At 44.5% G+C, this 21,563-nt stretch overlaps 2 protein-coding genes across 5 annotated transcripts in view; one reads left to right on the top strand and one right to left on the bottom strand.

The window, feature by feature from the left end:
- nw (narrow) overlaps positions 1-8,053 on the bottom strand; it is a 28,354-nt gene extending 20,301 nt beyond the window's left edge. For both annotated transcript variants that reach the window (XM_071582530.1, XM_071582531.1), the window contains exon 1: positions 7,870-8,053. In XM_071582530.1, the coding sequence (XP_071438631.1) occupies positions 7,870-7,930 (61 nt within the window). In that variant the 5' untranslated portion in view covers positions 7,931-8,053. The remainder of the gene's footprint in view (positions 1-7,869) is intronic.
- LOC139685587 (cytosolic carboxypeptidase 1-like) overlaps positions 1-21,563 on the top strand; it is a 230,970-nt gene that overhangs the window by 134,036 nt on the left and 75,371 nt on the right. The gene's annotated exons all lie outside the window — the stretch shown is intronic.

Below are 21,563 nucleotides of genomic sequence, written 5' to 3'. Positions count from 1 at the left end.
GCCACTCAAAAGTTGTGTGACGGGGTGCAAGCAGGCCAAGAGGAAAAGGTAAAGGATGAAGGAGTTTGCTAAGGGGGCGAGGGAAAAGCATCCCCCTAATATCCCTGAAAAGGGAGTGCATGTTGGTGCGCGCGTGTCAGCGGCAAACTTGGTTTTTATAAAATATTAATTTCACCCACGACCGGAGTTTCAAGGTGTATGAAAAAGGAAGGGATATGAATGGAAATCAATCACTTAATAAACGAGAGACTGCCACCATGCTAACGCAGTTCATGCGGAACTGGAAAGTAAGAAGGGGAAAACATTAATGAAGGCAGGTAATTTGAGGTCCCGACGTCGCTGGTAGAAAAGTGGTACTCTTCTGATGCTAGCCGACCGCGTGAGGCATCGCCCCCGCGGAGATAAGGACAGAAGGAATGAGTGGAAGGCGGGCAGGTTGCGGGCACGACGAGAGACGGCGAGGGAGGAGGGTTTTAGCATGCGCTAATTCAGATGTTATTTCACTCCTACCCGGTTATGTGCAGAGGCATCTACCAGATAAACACAAAGAGATCATTGTAAAATGCACGCATGCAGGTGAAACTATTTATTCCTTGAACGTCGCGGGTGGCATTCGTGTTAGCAACATCCCTGCAGTTATTGCCCGCGGGAAGGAATCCTTTTGTCTTATAGTTCCGGTATGTATTTCTCGAACTTTATATTCATGATTCAAACGACCAACGAATGTTAGAATACGAATAATTGGCGAGACCTCGGCGCTGAAACAAGCGGTTGTGAATTTTTTTAATTCAAATCAACATATCACGTTTCGTCCCCTTTTTCTGACCAAACTCTAGAAGTATGTGTTTCTGCGACGCTTTTCGTTGTCTTTATGTGAGGTTTTTAACGAATCTTCAAAATCAACACGTGCAAGTTTGAACACGAAACTTTAGGATCTTTTGAAGAAATTTCCCGCCGATCATTTGTTATGATTAAGTTCAAATCCTGGTTTCTTGCACCATTTCGAAATACTATCGAGAGCCATTGCAAATATTAACCAATTCTCATCCCCAGATATCTCCTGGAAAATCATCGTACTATTCACGCCGTGGTCGAGATCTTTCACCGAAAACCAAGAAAATCAGGAACCCGATTTATAATATGGCTACGACTCTAACTCGGCATTCTCGTGATTTCTTAAACAGAGTAAGTTTATGTCATTTAATGACAATGAATGAGTGAGAATGAATCAATCAATGAATGAGTAAATTCCAAAGAAACTGCGGGAGATGCCGCAACAGTAACTTTTAACGGAGTCATCCGCTAATGTGCATTTCAATGCAACAATTTCAGAGCGTAAAAATCATTCGCCTTGACTGGGACTCGAACCCAGATCCCTCAATATCCGGTCGAGTGCTTTAGCCACTTAAGCTACCGAGGCGTCCTCTTAAACTCTGAAATTTTTGGGGCTTTTAAAGGAACTAGATGTTATGACGAAATACCGTACATACAATGTCACATGCATTCGTAGTCGTGCGCGAGGCGCCACTGTCCACAAGGTTAAAGCCAACTTTAAACACTTATGGTGTTTTCCCTTTGACAAATTCCAAAGAAACTGCGGGAGATGCCGCAACAGTAACTTTTAACGGAGTCATGTGACATTGTATGTACGGTATTTCGTCACAACATCTAGTTCCTTTAAAAGCCCCAAAATTTCAGAGTTTAAGAGGACGCCTCGGTAGCTTAAGTGGCTAAAGCACTCGACCGGATATTGAGGGATCTGGGTTCGAGTCCCAGTCAAGGCGAATGATTTTTACACTCTGAAATTGTTGCATTGGAATGAGTTAATGTTAAAGGACAGTGGAAAGTTACTTTGTATTCTTAATTTCATTAAAATGAATTTCCACAAGGTTGAGCCAGGAACAATTGAATAAAGTTAATGTCATATTGGGGAAAAAATATTTGATATCGCGTTCCGGCGCTTGTGGTCGCCCACATTAATATTAATGCGCACCCCACAAGTAGTCGCAAGAGCGTTTGGCGGGGGATGTTAAGCCACCGCCCATTCCACTTTCACTCCCCTACTTCGCTCACACGGCACCCCGCGATTCACCGAAAGGGCACGTGGGAGAGAGACGAGAAACCATTCACGAAATATCCGTTATATACACGTTACGCGTGACTACTTCACTGTCTTACTTAAGAAGACAGATAAGAAAACGCATTTTAAAGGGCGGGCTCACATGTAACGCAGTCACTAAATATCGGTTGGCACCCTACTCTTGTATTCCACAAATTCATTAGATTTACAGTCCAAAAATGCCGACAGGACTTCATTTGCAGGGCACCCGTCCCAAGGGCGCATGGCAAAGGCCGCGTCAAACTATTGAGAAAAGAATTCCGCTCGCGAAAAGACGTTGGAGGGATTCGAACCCGTGGCCTTCGAGCGACCGGCGCCGACTGCGAACGATTCCCGCGGCCCGAGTGAGACTTTGATCTTCCAGGAAGACGCCCTTGGCGAATGGATTAGATGCGCTGGCTTGGACCGCTTTGCAGCTTCCGCAGTTTGGTGGCAGTGTTCACACTGGAGAGAGAGAGAGAGAGAGAAAATGGGAGGAGGGCCAGATTGTGGTCGCCGACGGCGGGCCTTCACATCTCGGCCTCTAGCGTTATAATCTCCTCCACTCCTCGGCTGGCTGACTCCTTCCCTCGACTCCCGTCGCCGCGCTGGTTCCTGTGATTTGGCAAACACGAGGTTTCATTTCTCTCGATTTCTCACGTGGTACTTGGTTTCCTTGGGCGACCCTGACCTTCGTACAAAAGGGAATTGGTATGCGCATGGAAGTTAGGGTGTCGAGTGTGTCGCAGTATACAATTTATGCCGGAGCAGTGAAATGAAACTTTTCCTGTCGATACGTAATCTCAGGACGGAAGTCCAGGGGATGCGAGGTGAATGCGAACGAAACAAATGCGACACCCGGCGCGCGAGGAAGCGTGATGATGCCCGTGACTAATCTTCATGGTATGCTTGGCGTGTCCCGCAAAGACATTCTATTAGTCGCCGGAGACACTTCAATATTCGATTAAATATAGAAAAGGGTTGACATAGGGTTACTCAATGGTGATTTTGGTAAATTTCCGCATTGGTGTACGGAATGGAGATTAGAATCTAATATTCACTTGTACACAGCAATAAAACATTCGAAAAAATGAAATGGGAAACGAATAAATTGAAAAAATTACAGAATTGAGGTCTGTGTTATCCTCAGCCATTGCGTTTGCACTGACGACGGTGGAATGCTAAAGCGTCCACCTAAATGAAACTTAATCCGGTAGAAGAAGAAAAAGGGTCATCGGAGGATGGATGGTCATCCTCGCGTTGGCAGTGCGATCGACACTCGAAGGGAGTCCGGGCGATTGCTGAGGGCTGCCACCTCTCCCACCCAATCACTGCCCTCGCCGTCCAGATCTCCCGGGTGCAAAGAGAGCACCAAGACTTCGTTGCGCGATAGTTTCTCCCGTCGCGCACAACGTGAGGAGGAAACCCCGTCATGAAGTGTCGGCCTGCCCTTATGCGAAACCCTTGACGCCGTGAGCGCCATGAGGGGCAGCGGCGCGGCCCTCGGCGCCTCCCCCAGCCAAAGGGAACCGCGCTCCCTCTCACGGTGACCCCGCCGAAGGGCGGGACGGGGCATTTGTGCGTGCGTCAAACGTGGCTCCGTAGCGGTAATCGTGAAGAATGTCTCTTTCGCTGTCACTGGTGATGGGGTCCAAATTAGGGCTTCCTCCTGCAATGGCTTCCTCGGGCGCGCGCGCGCACCACGGCAGAAGTCGCATGGCGTGCTCATCCGCCGGCCGTCATTCATGGCCGAGCGGGAGGAGGCGGGCGGCGGGGAAGAGGCCGATCGTTAACCTTCCGATCGCTCGAGCCTGAAGGTGAGGACGGGTGCCCTCCCCTCCCCCACCCGCGACCCGGGGGGGTGTGTGCGGGGAGGGGTTATCGCGGGACTTCTCTCTCGCTCTCTCTCACGGGAATGCTTTTAGCGAGGCGGGACCTTCCCCGCCTCGGAGTGTCCCCTGAGGTGCGGCCCATCTGCCGCGCGGTGCTGCCCACCTCCCTTCCCTCCGGGCTTGAATCTCTTGGGGCATTGGGTTGGCCTCCTCTCTTGATGAGGGGCGAAGCGCGGTCGCTCGCTGGGGCCTCTCGGAGGGAGGATTGCCTCGCCGCTCACCTTTTGGTGGATTTCGATCGTATTTGCGACATTCGCGCATCATGATCACGCATTTGAGTGTTAACGCAAACTCAAATAAACATCTCCTATTTCAAGGATTATCCTTGCGTCCACCGCGAGTAGAGTTGTGCTGTCCGCCATCCGCCGAACAAGAAGTACACTCTGTAGAATGTTTCATTCGAATACTAATCAAAGGAGGAAAACCCACTTGTGGAGAATCAAGGAAGGATTTGGGAAATCCTAAATGTTTAGGGAGAAATGGTCATAAGTGGAAGGCCGGGCGTAAAGAACTGATATAAGTTTAATTTCTCAACAAAACAACCGTAGACTGGAACTGTCCACCTGTAGAACTATTCGATTCCTTTCCTAACAATGTTAATGTGTTCAAGAAAATATACAATACGTTTTTATGATAATTGCATGTGCAAGTATATGTGTGAAATTATACGCATGAATATACATCGAATACCACTTGGAAAACTGCCAATTTGTGACAATTTCCTTTCATAATAATAATAATAATATCTCGAAGGACCCCCCATGTGGTTCCGTTGTCGAAAACTCTTCGAGATGGCTTCAAGTCCTTGGGGCCCTTGTCATGTTCGTGCTATTCTCCATCGGCATAAAATAAATATCTAAGTGGCGGCGACATATCAACATGGTGATAAATGTCGGGTATATCGTGCAATATCATCTATGTTCCATATCGAATATCTTCTGTATTGCAAGTTTATTATATTGCCCATTTATTCCATAGAAATTACGGTCATATGTGACAATTACAATGACAGCATCTAAATTCTCGTAACGTGGTGGGCTAACGTTTACACTTTTGCGTCCACGATATTTCCCAAATAGACGGAAGTTCGTGTGGACAATATCACGATATCGTAGCCAACAAGATAGTTGTCGACCTTCGAAATATTGGTTGCTTAAAATTATTCATATGGACGTCGGAGGGTAGAGAGAAGCGTGAGCATGGTCTAGATGCACCGCGCGAGGGCGATCACGTGGTTGGCGACGGCGCCGCAGAGGGTGGACAGGCTCTGCACCCAAACACCGATTAGCGCTCGGTATCATGGCTCATCATCACAGTTGTTGGTCATCTAGATTCAATTTTATTGGAATCACAGTTAGTTTTCTCACTTCTATCGATTTTGAATTGCGTTCCCTTGGCGTGTCGTGGCCTCAAAGGCCGAAGTTTACTTTAATTGTTTCTGTGTTGACGTACGATCCCCCCCGCGGGGAAGAACACTCCTCGTCTGAAAGCGGAGATCATTGCGATCTCTTTGACTTGGCGACTCATTGTCTATATCATACATGATGGAATGCTTGGAACCGTTTGTCAATTGGAGCGGTGGAATTAAATCTGGAGGAATTGAAATAATGTTTGTCCAGAATTAATACAGAATTATAATAATTGTTATATAATGGACAGAATCCTGCACCACACCGATCGCTGCGTTGCATATCGTAGGAAGGGAATGAGATTACAACACACTGCGTTAGTTCTTGTTCCTCCATAACGGGCAATCCACGATCACTACGTTTCCAAGGTTTAGCGACCCCGAAGAGCAGTTTACGTGCGGCAAACCCTTGTTGCTGCCGCCTTCCATTCTTTCAATTAACCCTCCCAAGGTTAAAAAATCAAAAGCAATGCGGCAAATACCCCAGAAGTACATTTACCATAGTTGCCTGATGGCGCGGACGCAAGTGCGAGAAATGTTCTCTACTGAAAAAAATCATACGTGCTGAACGTGATATGAAGACGCCACGGTATCTTAACTGGCTAAATCACTCGGCCGGAAATCGAGGGACGAAATAGCGGAGATTTAGAAGATTGTAATCTTTCGCCGTGGAAAAGTCTTTGCATTTGTTTCCACATCCACCCAAATGAGGGGAGAGACGACTGTTGTCCCAGTCTCCCATGCGACTGTCACAAGAGTGCTCTGGCTCGTACGGCAGTAGACTCACTTTTCTCTCGACCCAGGTCTCAGTGATATCGCGCATACTGGGTTTAAATTTAGCCCGTTTCCTCTTTTTCGAATGAAAGAGAATGTTCCACACAAGACGAGAGAGGTGCTTATGAATTTTGGACGACAAAGAAGCGTAAATCACTCTCCCCGAAGGCCCGCACGAATGTCGGTGGGGGCAGGGCGGACCTCTGTGAAAACCGGGCTGCGGAGCAGTCGATGGCCGATGAATAGCATCCATGAGCGTAGGTACTGGTTTATGTTTGCAAATGGATTGGATGAAAAGGAGGTGGCTATTTGAATTTGAGCATTTCAAGTTCGCGCGTGAAAGTGGACTTCGGTAAGCGGATGAAAATGTAGAGGAGAGGGTAGGCGATATTAATTTTGTATCTCTGAGCGTCCTTCTATTCGTACGTACTTCGAATATGCATGCGAACCTTTGCCATTTGCTACGGAAGTGTGACTTCCGGCAAATTTAGAAGTTGTGATATATTTTGAGAATTCCCCGAGGGATCAGCGTCTCCAAATGTTCGCCCAAGGGGTTTTTTGTCTTATTGATTTCATTTATTTAACTGTCTACAATAAATGAGCCATAATCAATAATTATTTTCGCAGTATTCCAGCATGAAAAAATTCTATTAATATATTTAATAATACTTTCTTTCGCTAGAACTGATAAAATGCTTTACCACAAATTTTTGACAAAAATCTTTAATATAGTTACAATGCAAATACGAAATAGTTTGGCGGAAATGCTTTCCCGTAAATTCGCCTAATTTTCAAGTATAAGTATATACATACTCGCATAGTGGGAATTGTTTCCAAAAAATCTTTCCACTCTCGTTTCACCCCCACTCGCGTCACGAATTTCCGCGACGTAGTCGTTGACTGTGCTGTTTCTTTTAAGACTGGATTGAGCAGGCGATGCTGCTCCTCGCAACGCGTCCAACGATAATACTGAGAGCAATCAACTTAACTCAAACTGAGAACGTTCCGTAGTACACCTTTACCTATTAATGGAGAAATAGTTTACTAGGATGTTATTGCTTGTTTATTTTAAGGTAAAAAAGTTCATCTTCAACTTTTTACGAGCTGCTTTTTACTTTCAATCAAATTATAACGATGGTTCTACGAAACATTATTTCTATTAACCGAAATTTCAGAATTCAGAAATTTTGATTACTACTATTCTTCGCCGCTGTTGAATGCTCGTTAATAACCAAACGTGATGTTAAGTGGGCGCGACATGTATGCTCGGAAATGAGAATTATGCTTTTATGTAACAAACGAACCAGCGTTCAAATTTATATCAGCTAACACAGAAAGAAGAAATGAAGATGATGTACTCTCAACGTGAATTTTTTGTATGGGGAAATGCCGTGACGAACTAAAATGAGTTGCTTTCCATCGAGAATGGCACTGTCGCCGATAACCCCTAAGGCCGAGGGTTCGAACCCCGCTCGTATAATCGGCATTGGGTTTTCTCTTTGAGGTTCGTCCCGGGTTTCCTATTTCCGGAATGAAAAGGAATGGGCCGCCGTGGCACGTGCAATCCAGCTCCGATACTGGTCGTGCATTCAGGATGAAATGAAGTCTTTGGTCCGGGAGGGAAGAACGAGAGAGGGAATGGGGCGTGCAGTGCACAGCGTGGTGGTGGTGGGAAGTGGAGGAGGGCTCAGACTCACCCCCGACGGAGCAGAGTGTGCAGGATAGCAGCAGCGCCGCTACTATCGTGGAGGCGTGCATCTTGGGTGGATGTTGTCGCGCGGTGCTCGGTCCTGGCGTTGCGGGCGTTGAAGTCTCCGACGGGCGTCTCGGACGTTCAAGTCTCTCGCTGGCTGGCGTCGTCGGGCAGCGAAGGGACGAGGAAGCGCGTGCGCCGAAGGAGAAGAGGAAGGCACTGTCCCTCGTGCCGCCTCGCCTCTTCCTTTTGTTGGCGGATGCGGGGCGGTGCTCGAGGGGAGGAAGGGGGCCTGAGGAGGCGGGGAGGAAGGGGAATGAGGGTGGGCGGGCGTGGGAGGAGGATGAGACTTGCTTTCGAGGGTGAGGTGTGTTGTTCGTGGAACACGATGGATTTGACGGGACGTGGAAAAAGGGAATGATAAACAGCCTCTTCCCCCACCCACACTGACGACCGACCCTGGCGGGCCACCCTCACGAGATCCTCTTCTCCTCCGTTACCATCCCCCTCCTCCCTCCAACTAAGCGTGTCTAGCAGTGCCAGGGTTCTCCATCCCCCGGCGAGAGAGCGCCCGTATTTACTGCCGGTATCTCCGCCTCGAGGGCTGCTGCATACCATTACTGCCCCCTCGTCGGCTTGCGCCAAGAATAGCCACCCCCCACCCGCCATACCTTTTACGCTCCTTAACGTTCGCTATCTCGTCTTCGCCGTATTGTTGCCTCCCCTCAACGCCCGGCACCCCTCTCCCGCACACCGCTTCCTCAATGAGGGTCCGAGACCCTCGGCGCCGCACTCCCCCCGTCCCTGGGGCGCCTCCGCCCCGGGGACGGGAACTACCTCGGAGAGGCGACGACGCCGGGGATACGTAGGGGGAGGAGAGAGGCGCGGCTCGGATCGCGCGCTTACTCTCCGCCTCGCTGCTTTCTTCTTCGGCTGGCGGGGGGGAGGGAGGCTGAGCGCCACGCAACCGAACGGGGGGTGGCGGCCCCCCTCGCCTCGGCGCACGAGCACCGCGCCTCTCACGCCTTGCCTTCCGACCCGGGCCGACTCCCGCCGGAGAGGTACTAATTATGCAAATGACATGCCCGCGCCTACCCTCCTCCCCTCGCATAAGAGGAAGAATTCGGATAGCCGGCGTCTAATCTGCGTTTATTTTCTTTGAGTAAACACCTTCTCTGAATCCGTTTGGTAAAATTCAATGAAGCCAACTGGAGTCATAAAATAGAGTGAAAATGAATATTTGGAAACCCCGTCTCAATCTCCGAACAACCATAAAAATTAGCCGGCATTGCGCCATAGGTGAGGGCACCTTGTGTTCACTTTGTGCACTGAGCACCAGAGGGCAGGTGAAATTCGCACCTAAACAGGGTAGTAAGAGGGTTCATAGTTCCGTGTGTGCCGCCTGCGCTATCCCAGAGGGAGGTCTGGTCACACACGGTTTGGGTGAAGATGTTGGTGTCATCAAAGACGCCACTCAGAATCTAACCTCCCCCCTCCCCCCCGGTCAGTAGTGCGGCGCTATAGCCACTTGACCACCAGCCTCCGACTTTTGAGGGGTATACTGCCAACTAACATTTTCAACTGCAAATTTGCAGAATAAATTTAGGTATCTCCATAAAAGATAGATAGGTATAAAGTTGCAGTTCACACTTGGGCATGATATTAACTTCGGAATTTAGCATGACGTTAAACTTTGAATTGAAATGAACGTGAATTACAGGAAACTTCTTATATGACACGTCATTGTAATTCTCATAAAATATTAATACTGTGGAGGTTTCCATTCACTGCCATTTTGTACATAATTTATTTTTCATGTCGGTAATTCTATGAATTCCTCGCATCTTTCAGTGTCCTTCGTTGTTAGTAAGAAGGGAACTAACGTTCACTAATTTTTCAAGGGATCAACTTTTGGGTGTTTCACCTGTCGTCCGGAGTGAATCAAACTCTAAACCCCCTCAAGAGCGGGCACCTTTTGCATTAAAGTAAAATTAATATCCTGTGAATTACTGTTCTCCCTATTTTCATAATTCAATTGACTTATTCATTGTCTGTGTCTCAAAATGCCCCGTCTCTTATCCTGGAAGGGGGGACGTTAGCGATGTGAGCGAGGCAGGAGGGCACCTCTCGCTAATCCTCCTTGCCCGAGAGGATCGGAGGGCAACGCCAAACTGGTCGAGACGACCGCGGGTCGCCATCGCCCCCTCCCCTTGCGCACTTCCTCGAGTCCAGAGGAGAGGCGAAAACACAGTCACTGCCTGGATACCATTGCAGGGACGAGATTTTCTCGGATCCCTCCCGCTCTTTGAACGGTTTAATTGAAGTTGGTGGGGTTCCACTCGGGGCTGAACATTCGGGGAATGGGGAGTTGAACGCGAGTGAAGAGTGGGAAGGGACTGGGGGGGGGGGTGCTGGCTGGCCGGCGGTTCTCTAATTCGTGTGGATCTTCCCCTCGCACCACCTTCGCGGGGAAAAGCCACTATTCTGCCCGCCGATGACCGTTTGATCAATCCCCGCCTCTCCCTTCCTCCCCCCCCCCCGCCCACGTCTCCTTGCTCCACCGCCTGCACATCGCTCGATTATTATTACAGAGAAATAAGAGTAATACATGTATGATGTATGCATTATTATCATTAGGTATTCTACCGTTTATGTAAGGTTTTGGATGGTCATGGACCAACTACAGACATTACAGGGAAGTAGGCTGCAGCGCCGGCAGGGATTACTTGTTCTTTCCTCGGACAATCGGGAATCATAATACGTTTGTAAAAAATCGCAGCCGTAGCAGAAACAATCCTATTACAAGCGAGATCAAGATTAAACGCTGCGGAAATATCTACTGCGTTGATAGGTGTATGTGCTGTATTCATTGTTCTTCTGTATGTATGTTCATTAATTCCTTTTATGTGTATTTGCATTTTATAAGTTAAAATAAGTTTTTCATGAATATGTTAGTCTGTGTGGGTGTGCATTAGCATGTAAATTGTTTGTTTTGCATGTAGTTGAACTCTAATTTGCGGGTGGTGTCCTGACACCTCCCGCCACGCGCCCCTGCGGAGGCTTTCTGGGTAATTTGGAGATTTAGATAGGATTCGGAACAACACGATTGGTATCTTTACAATAGTTTTAATCTCGCATATCTACGGCTTCCCATCCCTGATCTTCTTTTAACTGTGTGACGCTTTGTGTTTTTACGTTCGTGTTTTGTAGCTTTTGTTTGTTTTATCCTACAAATCTGGCGTTCTCTCTGTAACGTTTTCAATGTTGTGGTTAGTGTTTTGAGGTAGATTCCATATGGTCGCCGAATACACTACTTGGGGCCTTAATGAAAAAGAAAAGCACGTCTACCTCACTTTCTCATTGCCACATTTTCCCATTGTACGTTTGACGAATTCCAGTTACTTTAGAGCTCCTCCGTTAATCGTATGTAATTTCCCCATGTAAAGTTGGATGCGATGGTGACACCCAAGTATTTGACGTGATCTGTAACGTTTATTCGAACTCCTCCGAGTTTGTAAGTCGGTCAAGTCTGCTGGTGTTTTTTTTATTTTTTTAGAAGTTGATAGCATACTTTTTTTTAGCATTTTAATCAAAACCCCATTCTTTTCAGAATTGTTGAATGTTGTTTGAGTCATTGTTTAGTAGTTGACGATATATATCGTTCACTATTTCCCCGTAGAATAGTGTGATCCGCAAACAATATTGTTGCTTTTTACTTTTGAGATGATATCATTAAGTCAAATAAAAAAGAGTGAAGGGCCTACGACGCTACCCTGAGGGACGTCGGTTACTTTTTACAAAATTAGGGCTTAATTATTTCTAAGTACTTTACATTGTCTGCAACGTTCATCTGGCTACCCCCGAGTGTGTAAGTTTGTCGAGAGATTTGTGTACCAAGGGATATCGTAAAGTTTTAATTATTACTAAACGTAATAGAGATTGAAACTTAATGTTTATTTTCTCTTCCTAAGACCTCTCTAAAATAAATTGAGTAGCTTCAGGCGTGATGTGGTGGAAGTCGAACATAATGAATAACTGATTGAAGCACTTTTCCACTTGATAAAATTTTTTATTTAACGACCGGGTTTCGATGTATTATATCATCATGAGGTTGATGACGTAATACATCGAAACCCGGTCGTAAAATAAAAAAGTTTATCAAGTGGAAAAGTGCTTCAATCAGTTATTCACCTCTCTAAAAGTTCCCCATCCAGAGTTACACACTTCTCCCAGCGTTTTCGTGACCTTTCGAAGGACTTCATTGTACCTGTAGAACTCATCAGATTGTGTCGGAAACAAATGTTCCACCTCTTTCATAATGTCATTTGTATTCTCTAATCTCCGACTCCGCAATAGTTTTTTAAGTTTTGAGAATATGAAACAGTCGCTTGAGGCGAGATCGGAAGAATATGGCGGACGTGCCAAAATGTCATCAACACCAACTCGGGGAAATAATATTCAAGATCTTTGTGAGACAAACTTCCGACAGCTTCATAAGAATTAATCTTCGTTTATCGAGGGGGGATCCCACCCCAAAACTTTCAACAATTTTGTCACCCTGCTCTGTTTGCCATATACTCCTCCTTTGAAAATCTCCTTGCCCTACGCTGCACGCGATCTAACTCTTTTATCAGGCCTCCGTCTTGAGGATCCCAGACTCCAGGTGAGGTCTAACAGGAAAGAAGGAACATCGCCCTATCACTTTCTCATCGCATTTCCCCAATACGTACGTATACTCTCTTTGGGAATCCTAAGTTTCGGTTCGCTTCCCCACAAATGCGTCTAATATGATTTTTCCATGAAAAAACATGGGCAAGAGTGATGCCTAGATATTTAATAGTTTCTACATTTGTTTGTTCGCTAGTATTAATGCTGTAAGCAGTTTGTGGAGAACAATTTCGTTTCTAATAGTTTATTACAAAATATTTTAAAGATTTATTCCAATATCCACATATTGCACCACTCCTTAATATCCTCAAGTTCATTAGTCTAACCTCGCCGGTTGCCAATATCCCTGTGCATTGTGCTAATATGACTAATGCGGTTATTACCACCAAACACACGCCCTTGAAACAGGTCGTAGGGTATTGTGTCGAGTTTTGACAAAACGAAAAGCGTCGCAGAAATGATTCTACAGTTGCAAAGAGAATCATTTGGACAAAGATGATATAGCGCTAGGTTGAACTTACGACATATAGTCAGGTCCGCATTTTTCAAAAAGTCGAAAATGAATTTACATTAAAAACCGCAGTGTGTATTCGAGTATTCGCAGTGCAAACCTTTCTAGTTCGATTGAAAAATAACGGAAGGTGTTTCTCACTCAAAAATCGATATGCGGTTGGATTTCACCCAATATCAAGCATGACCTAGTGGGCACAAGAATGGGAATGCTTAACTCCCTGGTTTGCCGTGAGGGTATAGACCTATTTCGTGTTTTCATTCATTGATAATTTAGGACACTGAAAGTCCATCTCACAGAATAGTTGTTAGTTTTTATTTCCCCAGAGATGTTTGCTGATGCCGTTGCGATTAGCTTATCACCATGTTAAGAGAATGACACAGTTTAATTATTGTTGTCACTGAAGTGAATTTATTGATGTGATTGCCTATATTATTAAAATTAATATGCCGGCCAACGTAGATTTTGAATGCGAGCAATTCTCTTCTCTCTTCCAAAGAAACAAAACCCAACATCCTACTTCACATTCTCTTCGTCTCTGTGTATTTCCTTCATCCTATTCAACATCCCTATCCTATTCCTTCCCCTTCCTCGTTCGCCCAACATTCTCCCCTCTATCTATAATTGCCAACAAAGATTTTCCCTTATGCTTCGCGACAGTAGTTTCACCTTCCAGTACGGCGCAACAATTTCACCCTTCCTCTACAAACTTCTTCATACTTCTATCTAACTGTGTGTTTACATTATTCCCCTTCCTACTCTCAATTACTGTTCTAATTAACACGTCTGTATTCCATGGCTTCCTTGCCCTTTCCCCATTAACAGTTCCTACAGGTTCTTTGACGGCTTTTGATATCCCTTTATTGACATACGAAGGGAATTTGAAAAGTGTTCGGAATGGAATAAAAATGAACGATTTACTTCAGAGAAACTTTTTTTTATTTTTCAATGTCCCTGTTTTCAAATCTCCCTCTACACTAATGCACTTGGTCCAGCAATGTCCCGATGTCTTGATCCCATCTCGAAAATTAGATTCCTCGAGGCCTCCATAAATACTCGTCTACTTCGGCTGTTAGTCCTTTGTTTGAAGAGAATCTCCGTACCCCGAGGAAAATGTTGAGTTTGGGGAAGAGATGGAAATCTAATGCAGCCAAATCAGACGAATAAGGCGGGTGTGGCAACAATCCGGATCTTAGGTCACGTATGTTTGCCATGGCAACGGCACTTGTGTGCGGGCGTGCATTGTCTTGATGAAAAATGTCTATCTTCTATGCCAAACCTGGCCTTTTTTCGTGTATCTTTTGCTGTAGTTGGTCCACATCACTTAAAAAATACCGTCAATATCACATACAAACAATATTTTAATAACTACAATTAAGTTTATTACCCCGTGGCTTTACATTTATACTTAAAACTCCTAAAATTGGATGGAAAGGGCTCAAACAAACCTCCAGCCAGCTGATTCCAATCAATTATAGCTCTATTTACAAAAGAGTATATTTTCTTATTTGTTTTTTGCGTCCTTATTTTTATTTTGAAACTATGGTCGTTTTTTCCCTTAAAGTTAGGCTTTTCTATCTCTTTCCATAAATCTTCCCACACTTCGTCCTTTTTAACAATTCTATGCATCGCGCCTAACCTACTCCTTTTTCTTCTATTTTTCAAACTCTCCCATTTCAGTATACCTAACATTTCTGTGACACTATCTGTTCTTTTGTACCTTCCGAGTGCATATCTTGCTGCCTTTCTTTTAACTTTTTCTATCTTTTTAATATGTCCCACCTCATATGGATCCCATACTATGGACGAGTATTCTAGGATATGGATAACCAGTACCCTATATGCTTTTTCTTTTGTGGCTACGCGACTTCCTTTTTAATTTCTCATCACCCAATGCAATACTTTAAATGCCTTCCGTGTCAAATTACCTACTTGGACTCCCCACCCAAGATCCCTAGTTAAATAAATGCCTAAATATTTGCATTGACTGGTACATGGGATTCTTTCTCCAAAGAGGGTGTAAATTTCCTTTTCTGCATTCTTTTTATTTGAAAAATTTATATACTTACTTTTACGTATATTAATGCCCATATTATCATTTGTAACCCAGTCACCAAGGCGATCGATGTCATTTTGTAGTATTACGCGGTCATGTACATGCTCTATCCGTCTGTATATAATGCAGTCATCAGCAAAGATTCTTATTTGGGAAATTTTATAGATACATGAGAACGAGGAAAGATAGCAGGGAACGCGTGAATTTATTAAAAACTAAGGAAAATGGCATTGTAACAGACACTGTAGAAATAGCAAATATGTTCAACAGTTGCTTTACGTATGTTTTTCGGGAAATAGAAAACAAAAAGGAAAATCAGGCTTGCCTAAATAGCTCAGAAATGACAGAGAACTTCATCAGCATAACAGCACCAAATAGCTCACTGCCCTCGACAAACGGTATTATCGTTGAGGACTCGTATTTTGTGAAAAAAATAGGAAGATGAGGAAAAATAAGTCAGTGGGACCGGACAATATCTCAATTGACATTCTAAAACTGGGTGATACCGTAATAGCTTTGTACCTGTGTCATCTGTTCAAAGTAACTTTAAATAATGATGTCTTGCCCGATGATTGGAAAAAAGCAAATATTACACCAATTTTCAACAAAGGGGATAAAACAATTGCCAACAATTATAGATCGGTAAGCATAACCTCAGCTGTTTGCAAAATAATGGAAAAAAGAATCGCTGACTACATTCGGGAATGGTGGACAGGAGATAGATTGCTATTCAAACACCAACATGGGTTTAGAACGGGATACTCGTGTGAAACGCAGCTTTTGGGATTCAGCCAATATATCGGTGACGCAATAGATGAAGGAAAGGATGTGGAAATATTATTATTATATATAATATGTGAAAATAAAACTCCTGAAGCCGTAATAAGTTAGCATCAATAGTCCGGCAGTGAAAACAAATTTTGTTGTGATGGTTTGCGGGAAAAGAAATCCACGACAGTAACCAAACGCAGCCTATCAACCAGAATACCGTTCTCTACTTGTTGGCGGGAATGTTACTTCCTCGCCAGTGACCAACTACAGACACAAACACTCAACCCCAATTGGGATCATTGACAGGGTTCAAGGGACTCCGTCGAGGATACCAGGGTTTATGAACATAATATTTATTCCCGTAAACAGTCACTATTCGTGACTGTTAAAGGCAAGAATTGGAGGAACCAATGACGGTAAAGAGAGGGGGGGACATAGGAAAAATGAGGTGAATTTAGGGGGGGGGGATTAAGGGAGGCGGTTAGAGCAAAATTAAAGGAGCCAATGACGGTAGAGGGGGGGAAGCGTTGCAGTGGGGGGGGGGTGAAAGGGAGTGAGGTGATTCAAGAGGGGAACATTAAAAAAAATGACAGTTGGAGAAATTGAAATAATTATTTTAAAATAAAGAAAAGGGATGAGTATTGAGTCGGTGCTTTGTTGCCATTAATAACGTTCGTTTTAAATTTGTGGATAAAGAGACCCATAAGCGGTCGAGTGCTTTAGCCCGTCCCAGTCAAGGCGAATGATTTTTACACTCTGAAATTGTTGCATTGAAATGCACATGGATGACTCCGTTAAAAGTTACTGTTGCGGCATCTCCCGCAGTTTCTTTGGAATTTGTCAAAGTGAAAACACCATAAGTGTTTAAAGTTGGCTTTAACCTCGTGGACTGTGGCGCCTCGCGCACGACTACGAATGACTGTGACATTGTATGTACGGTATTTCGTCACAACATCTTGTTCCTTTAAAAGCCCCAAAATTTCAGAGACCCATAAGCGTCAAGTAAGTAATTGGTTGTTTGTTTAATGAGATAAAGATTGTTTTGTTATGTTTCATGTCCTGCGAAATGTAAGTGTTGAGCAATGCTAGATTTCCCCGGCCTGTTACATTTTAAATGGGCCTTGTGTTCCTTGAATCTCGTTTTAATGTTTCTACGTGTTGTCCCACGCAGGAAACATCGCATGGGGAACAAGATATGTTGTGAATTCCTGATTTATTGACTGTGTCGATCTTGTCTTTAGTGTTCCCCAACAAAGGAGAGGTTGTGTTTGTTCACTGTCGTGGAATTTCTTTTCCCTCATACCATCACAACAAAATTTTGTTTTCTTTGCGAGACGAGGGGTGCTATTGTATTATATTAAGGGTCAAACATTGTTCGGAAATTTCCATTCTGATGCGTTTGTAATTCCGTGTCAAGAGTCGCGTCACCCATCTAGCAGATAATTTTCTCATATCCAGTTCCACTGTTAAAATATAATATGCCCGTTCAGATGACATCGCTACAGCTTCAGCAATGTCTCGCACTTTCATTCGGCGATCCTCCGTGATCATTTTATGCACTTCTGCAATAATATCAGGGTGGCGGCCGACCCCTGCGCAAACAGTCATCGACGCTTTACCGACCAAACTTAAACTCCTTTGTGCACTTGGCAGCAGTTGAATATGAAGAGGAGCTGAGTCCCGCCGCCTTCCCTGGTTTATAATTACTCATTTGTGATCAGAGTCAGCACCCGCTCCCGGGAATATCCGCGCATTGATCACGCTGTTCCTAAATCTGTGCCTAATCATAATAGAATCTAACTGATACATTTCTGAGTCACCTGACATTTACCATGTACGAGGGTCATCCGGAAAGTAGTACCCGTTCGTGCCGCATGAAGTGCTGACGACGCGAGTAGCCGCTGGACGAGGTCAGATAGCTTCAGTGGCTTGTCTGCCTTCTCTGAGCCAAGTTGCGTGACGCTAGCATTGCCTGTGTTGTTTCTGTGATTGTTTACAATGTTTAAAAAAATTGAGAACGCCGCCAGTTGTGAAGTGAGGGCAGTGATTAAATTCCTCAATGCAAGAAACGTTCGCCCATGATTTATGATATTCATCGCCAATTAAAGGAGGTGTATGGAGACAATGTAATGGACGAGTCGTCTGTTCGGCGGTGGTGTCGCAACTTCAACATGGGGAGGGGGAACACACACGACGATGAGCGTTCGGGGAGACCGTCTGTCATTACAGACCAACTGGTGAGCTCAGTTGACGAATTCGTGAGGAACGATCGGCGCGTCACAATTGATGACATCTGTGAGCATTTTCCCAATGTTTCTCGAACAATTGTTCATGAAATTGTTAAACACCATCTGCATTATGCAAAAATTTGTGCAAGATGGGTCCCTCGCGTATCTCAATGAGCTGGCGGCGAAGGACTATGCAGCAGGAATACAGAAACTTGTCACACGTTATGACAAATGCCTTAATTTGCTTGGAGATTATGTTGAGAAGTAGTTTAAAGTATCCTCTTTCAAATAAAATTTTTTATGTTTGTTAATATTTACTTTTGTGTCTTTATTTCACGAACGGGTACTACTTTCCGGATGACCCTCGTATATACCTACGCCTTTTGTGGGGCCTAAACCAAGTGTTGGTGATGACTAACCCCTGTGATGGACCCAAACGATTAAGTGATTGAGCGTTACCATAAGTCTTTTGTGTTTCGTTTTGTAATTTCTGGGTGATTGACGGGTCAACGGCGTAGGAGAAATCCTTGTAAACCCTAAAAGTGTGAGTATTTGTGATTCGCAAAGGTCCCAGTTTCCGAACGCACCCAAATGATTGAGGGAATGAGCGAAAGCGTACTTGCATCCGTTTTATTATTTTGTATGCATCTGTGTGATTTTACGGGTCCCTGGCATAGAAGGAATCCTTGTAAACCCTGAGCGAGTGAGTGTGTGCGATTCACAAAGGTCTAACACACCCTTGAGTGATTCAGTGATTGCAAACATGACCTCGGGCCTTTTGCTTTTTTGATTTTTATTTCAATTTGTTTTTCATTCCTTTGTGAATACAACGGGCCCCTTGCGCCGGAGACATCCTTGCAAACCCTGAGTGTGTGTTTGAGTGAATGCAATGCACGAGTGGGCCTGCTATTCCTTAACGCACCCCAGTGATCGAGTAGTTGTAAGTTTGCTTCCTTTTCATTAATTGTGCATCGTTTTTGTGTGGTTGAAGTACACGTGGGTCACTGTTTCCTAAACACACCCAAGTGACCTAGAGGGTGTTCCATATCTTCCCCTTACTTGTCACTATTTTTTACCTCTCCCCCCTTCAAACAAACCTTAGGTCAATCTAGTTTACGGTCTCGGCTGTTTGCAGAAACCGTAAACGTACTTCCCGGCGGTAGGCGCGTTCGTTTTAGATTTACAAATCTGTGTTTGCATCAATCTGTCCTAATACAGACTCTTATCATAATCTTTTGGTCATGTATGTAGGGTATCAATCGAAAAAAAGGTGACATTTTGGCCGTCATCGCCAAAAGCACATTCAATAGCCAACCAATATTTCTCCGTATGTTACGGATACCTCTTGATCTCTCGTCAATGTATAGTAGAGAGCAGCTTCCATTGCTAGATAAACGTTTGGATCGCATCGAATATTTTCAGACTGCATTTCGATTCCAGGGTCCACCAGGCTTAACTTTTTCCTGAAGCTATAAGTTACATCCTCGGAGAAGAGTAACGAACAATAGGAGAAAGTCCTTTTTCCAAATAATCACATCGTTATCAACTTATCTATTTTACGATATTTTAATTCATAAATCAGAGTAATTTGCATAATGTAAATTGCATATCCATTTGGTATAGTGTTGTCACAATTGCCATTTTTAAGCGAGTGATTTCCGTGCCTGAACGAAGGTCGTCCAAGATATTCTCTCTGTTTAAAGGTGGTGATTGGGTTGCCCGGGATTCGAACCCGGATCCCTTAATGTCCGGCCGAGTGCTTTAGCCAGTTTATCAATCGAGAACTCCCTTTATCAGGTAGTGCGCATGCCAACCTGTGTAAAAAACAAATGAGACCTATTTCTTAAGAACACAGCCGAACGTATTCTCAGTGTAGCTAATGACGAGGAATTCAGCGACCATAAGTACGTCCATATCAACTGTGATGTAGAATTAAAAAAAGATTAGCAAACAAAAGCGAAAAATGTGTTTCTATCATAAAGCTGACTTTAAAAATCCTGCCAATAAATGTAATTCTGTATTACCAGAGTTCAAAAAGCGCTTAAGTAATTCTTCTGGGATGAGAACCTAAGGCGTGGTGTTAGGACTATCCCGAAATATGTACCCTTTGTCCTTTAGTGGTTCCCACTGAACCCTCGATTGAATAATTTATGTCCTGATCGTCACTTCTTTTGCCCGAACATTTCAATACTGCACATTTGCTTGCGTTCAGTGCCAATCCCCGTTCCTTGCTCCAATCCAATAGTGTGTCTAAGTCTCTGGAGAGTTGCTCGCAATCTGATGGGCCCCCTACTTCCCCGTATGCCACCGTGTCGTCAGCAGACAAACTGAGATTGCTACTAGCGCCATTAAAGACAATTATTAAAGTCATTTATAGAGTTTGTTATTTTCCCCATGCTGTATTTCGGTAATAAAGTGTGTGGAAAATGACAGACTCTTTTAATACGGACATCAAACAATTCCTCGAAGCGGAGCCTGAAAGTGTTAAGTATATTAAGTAATTGATACATTTTGAGAATTACATCCCATTTCCCTGAGGTACGCTCCAAGTTGTATCCATCTCCGTCCAGTGCATCCCATCTATGGCGCCTATTTGTGTGCGATGTGCCAAGAAGTCCAATGAAGTGTCCAATCCAATTTCTCATTTTCTTATCAAGGTGCCAAGGCGTTTAAGTTGGTGTTTCAGTTTATTGTGAGGGTTTTTATCGAGGGCTTTTTCGAAATCCAAAAACGACGCGTGCATTTTTTTCTTGTTTTCTCCCGAATTATGTATATCGTGAATAAAAAGGCTCAATTGGGTTTCGTAAAATCTGATCTTCCTAAATCCTTGCTATTTATGGTTTAATATCTTCCTGCTGTCGAGAAATTTCATAACGTTACATCTACATGAACAACCCCGTGTCGTGTGTGGTGTGTCTCAAGGGTCCGAGCACCCTGTGGGGTCGGTCAGGGTAAAGGAGAGAAAGGGTGTTTAAATGGTTAGGAAAAAGGAAAAACCATTCACTCTAAAAGCCGAAAAGACGTGTAAATTCATAAACGCACATTCCAGCGGAAACTAGCCTTAATATGCTCTATTGTTTTGAATGAAATTGATGTCAATATAATATGGGATTGTAATTGGTGAAATTTTAAGAGTCTGCCAACATTTTTACGATGATAATTCATCTCTGATGGATCCGAGGTATATGGTGTATGCGGTATCACAACATCTCCTTCACGCTCTCCGTGTGTTTTCCGTGAACCAGCGAAGGCAAGTTTCTCAAGGGCAGATCCCTCCTAATGTGTATGTTCCACGATGGACACGAGGCAATCAGCAAGCGCCCAGGATGGCTTCGCGGGCAGATGATCGATAATGGACCGCCCCGAACCCACGAGAGCGAAGGTGGAGGCTTCGACTGAAACGTGAGCTCGGCCGTGCTCCCCTCCCGCCCCGCCAAGTGAAAGGGTTACTTCCTTCCCTTGCT

This window comes from Hetaerina americana, unplaced genomic scaffold (genome assembly GCF_022747635.1).
Source record: "Hetaerina americana unplaced genomic scaffold, ioHetAmer1.1.p SCAF_118, whole genome shotgun sequence".
NCBI lineage: Eukaryota > Metazoa > Arthropoda > Insecta > Odonata > Calopterygidae > Hetaerina > Hetaerina americana.
Note: the sequence above shows the minus strand (reverse complement) of the source record. Positions and strands in the feature narration are given on the sequence as shown.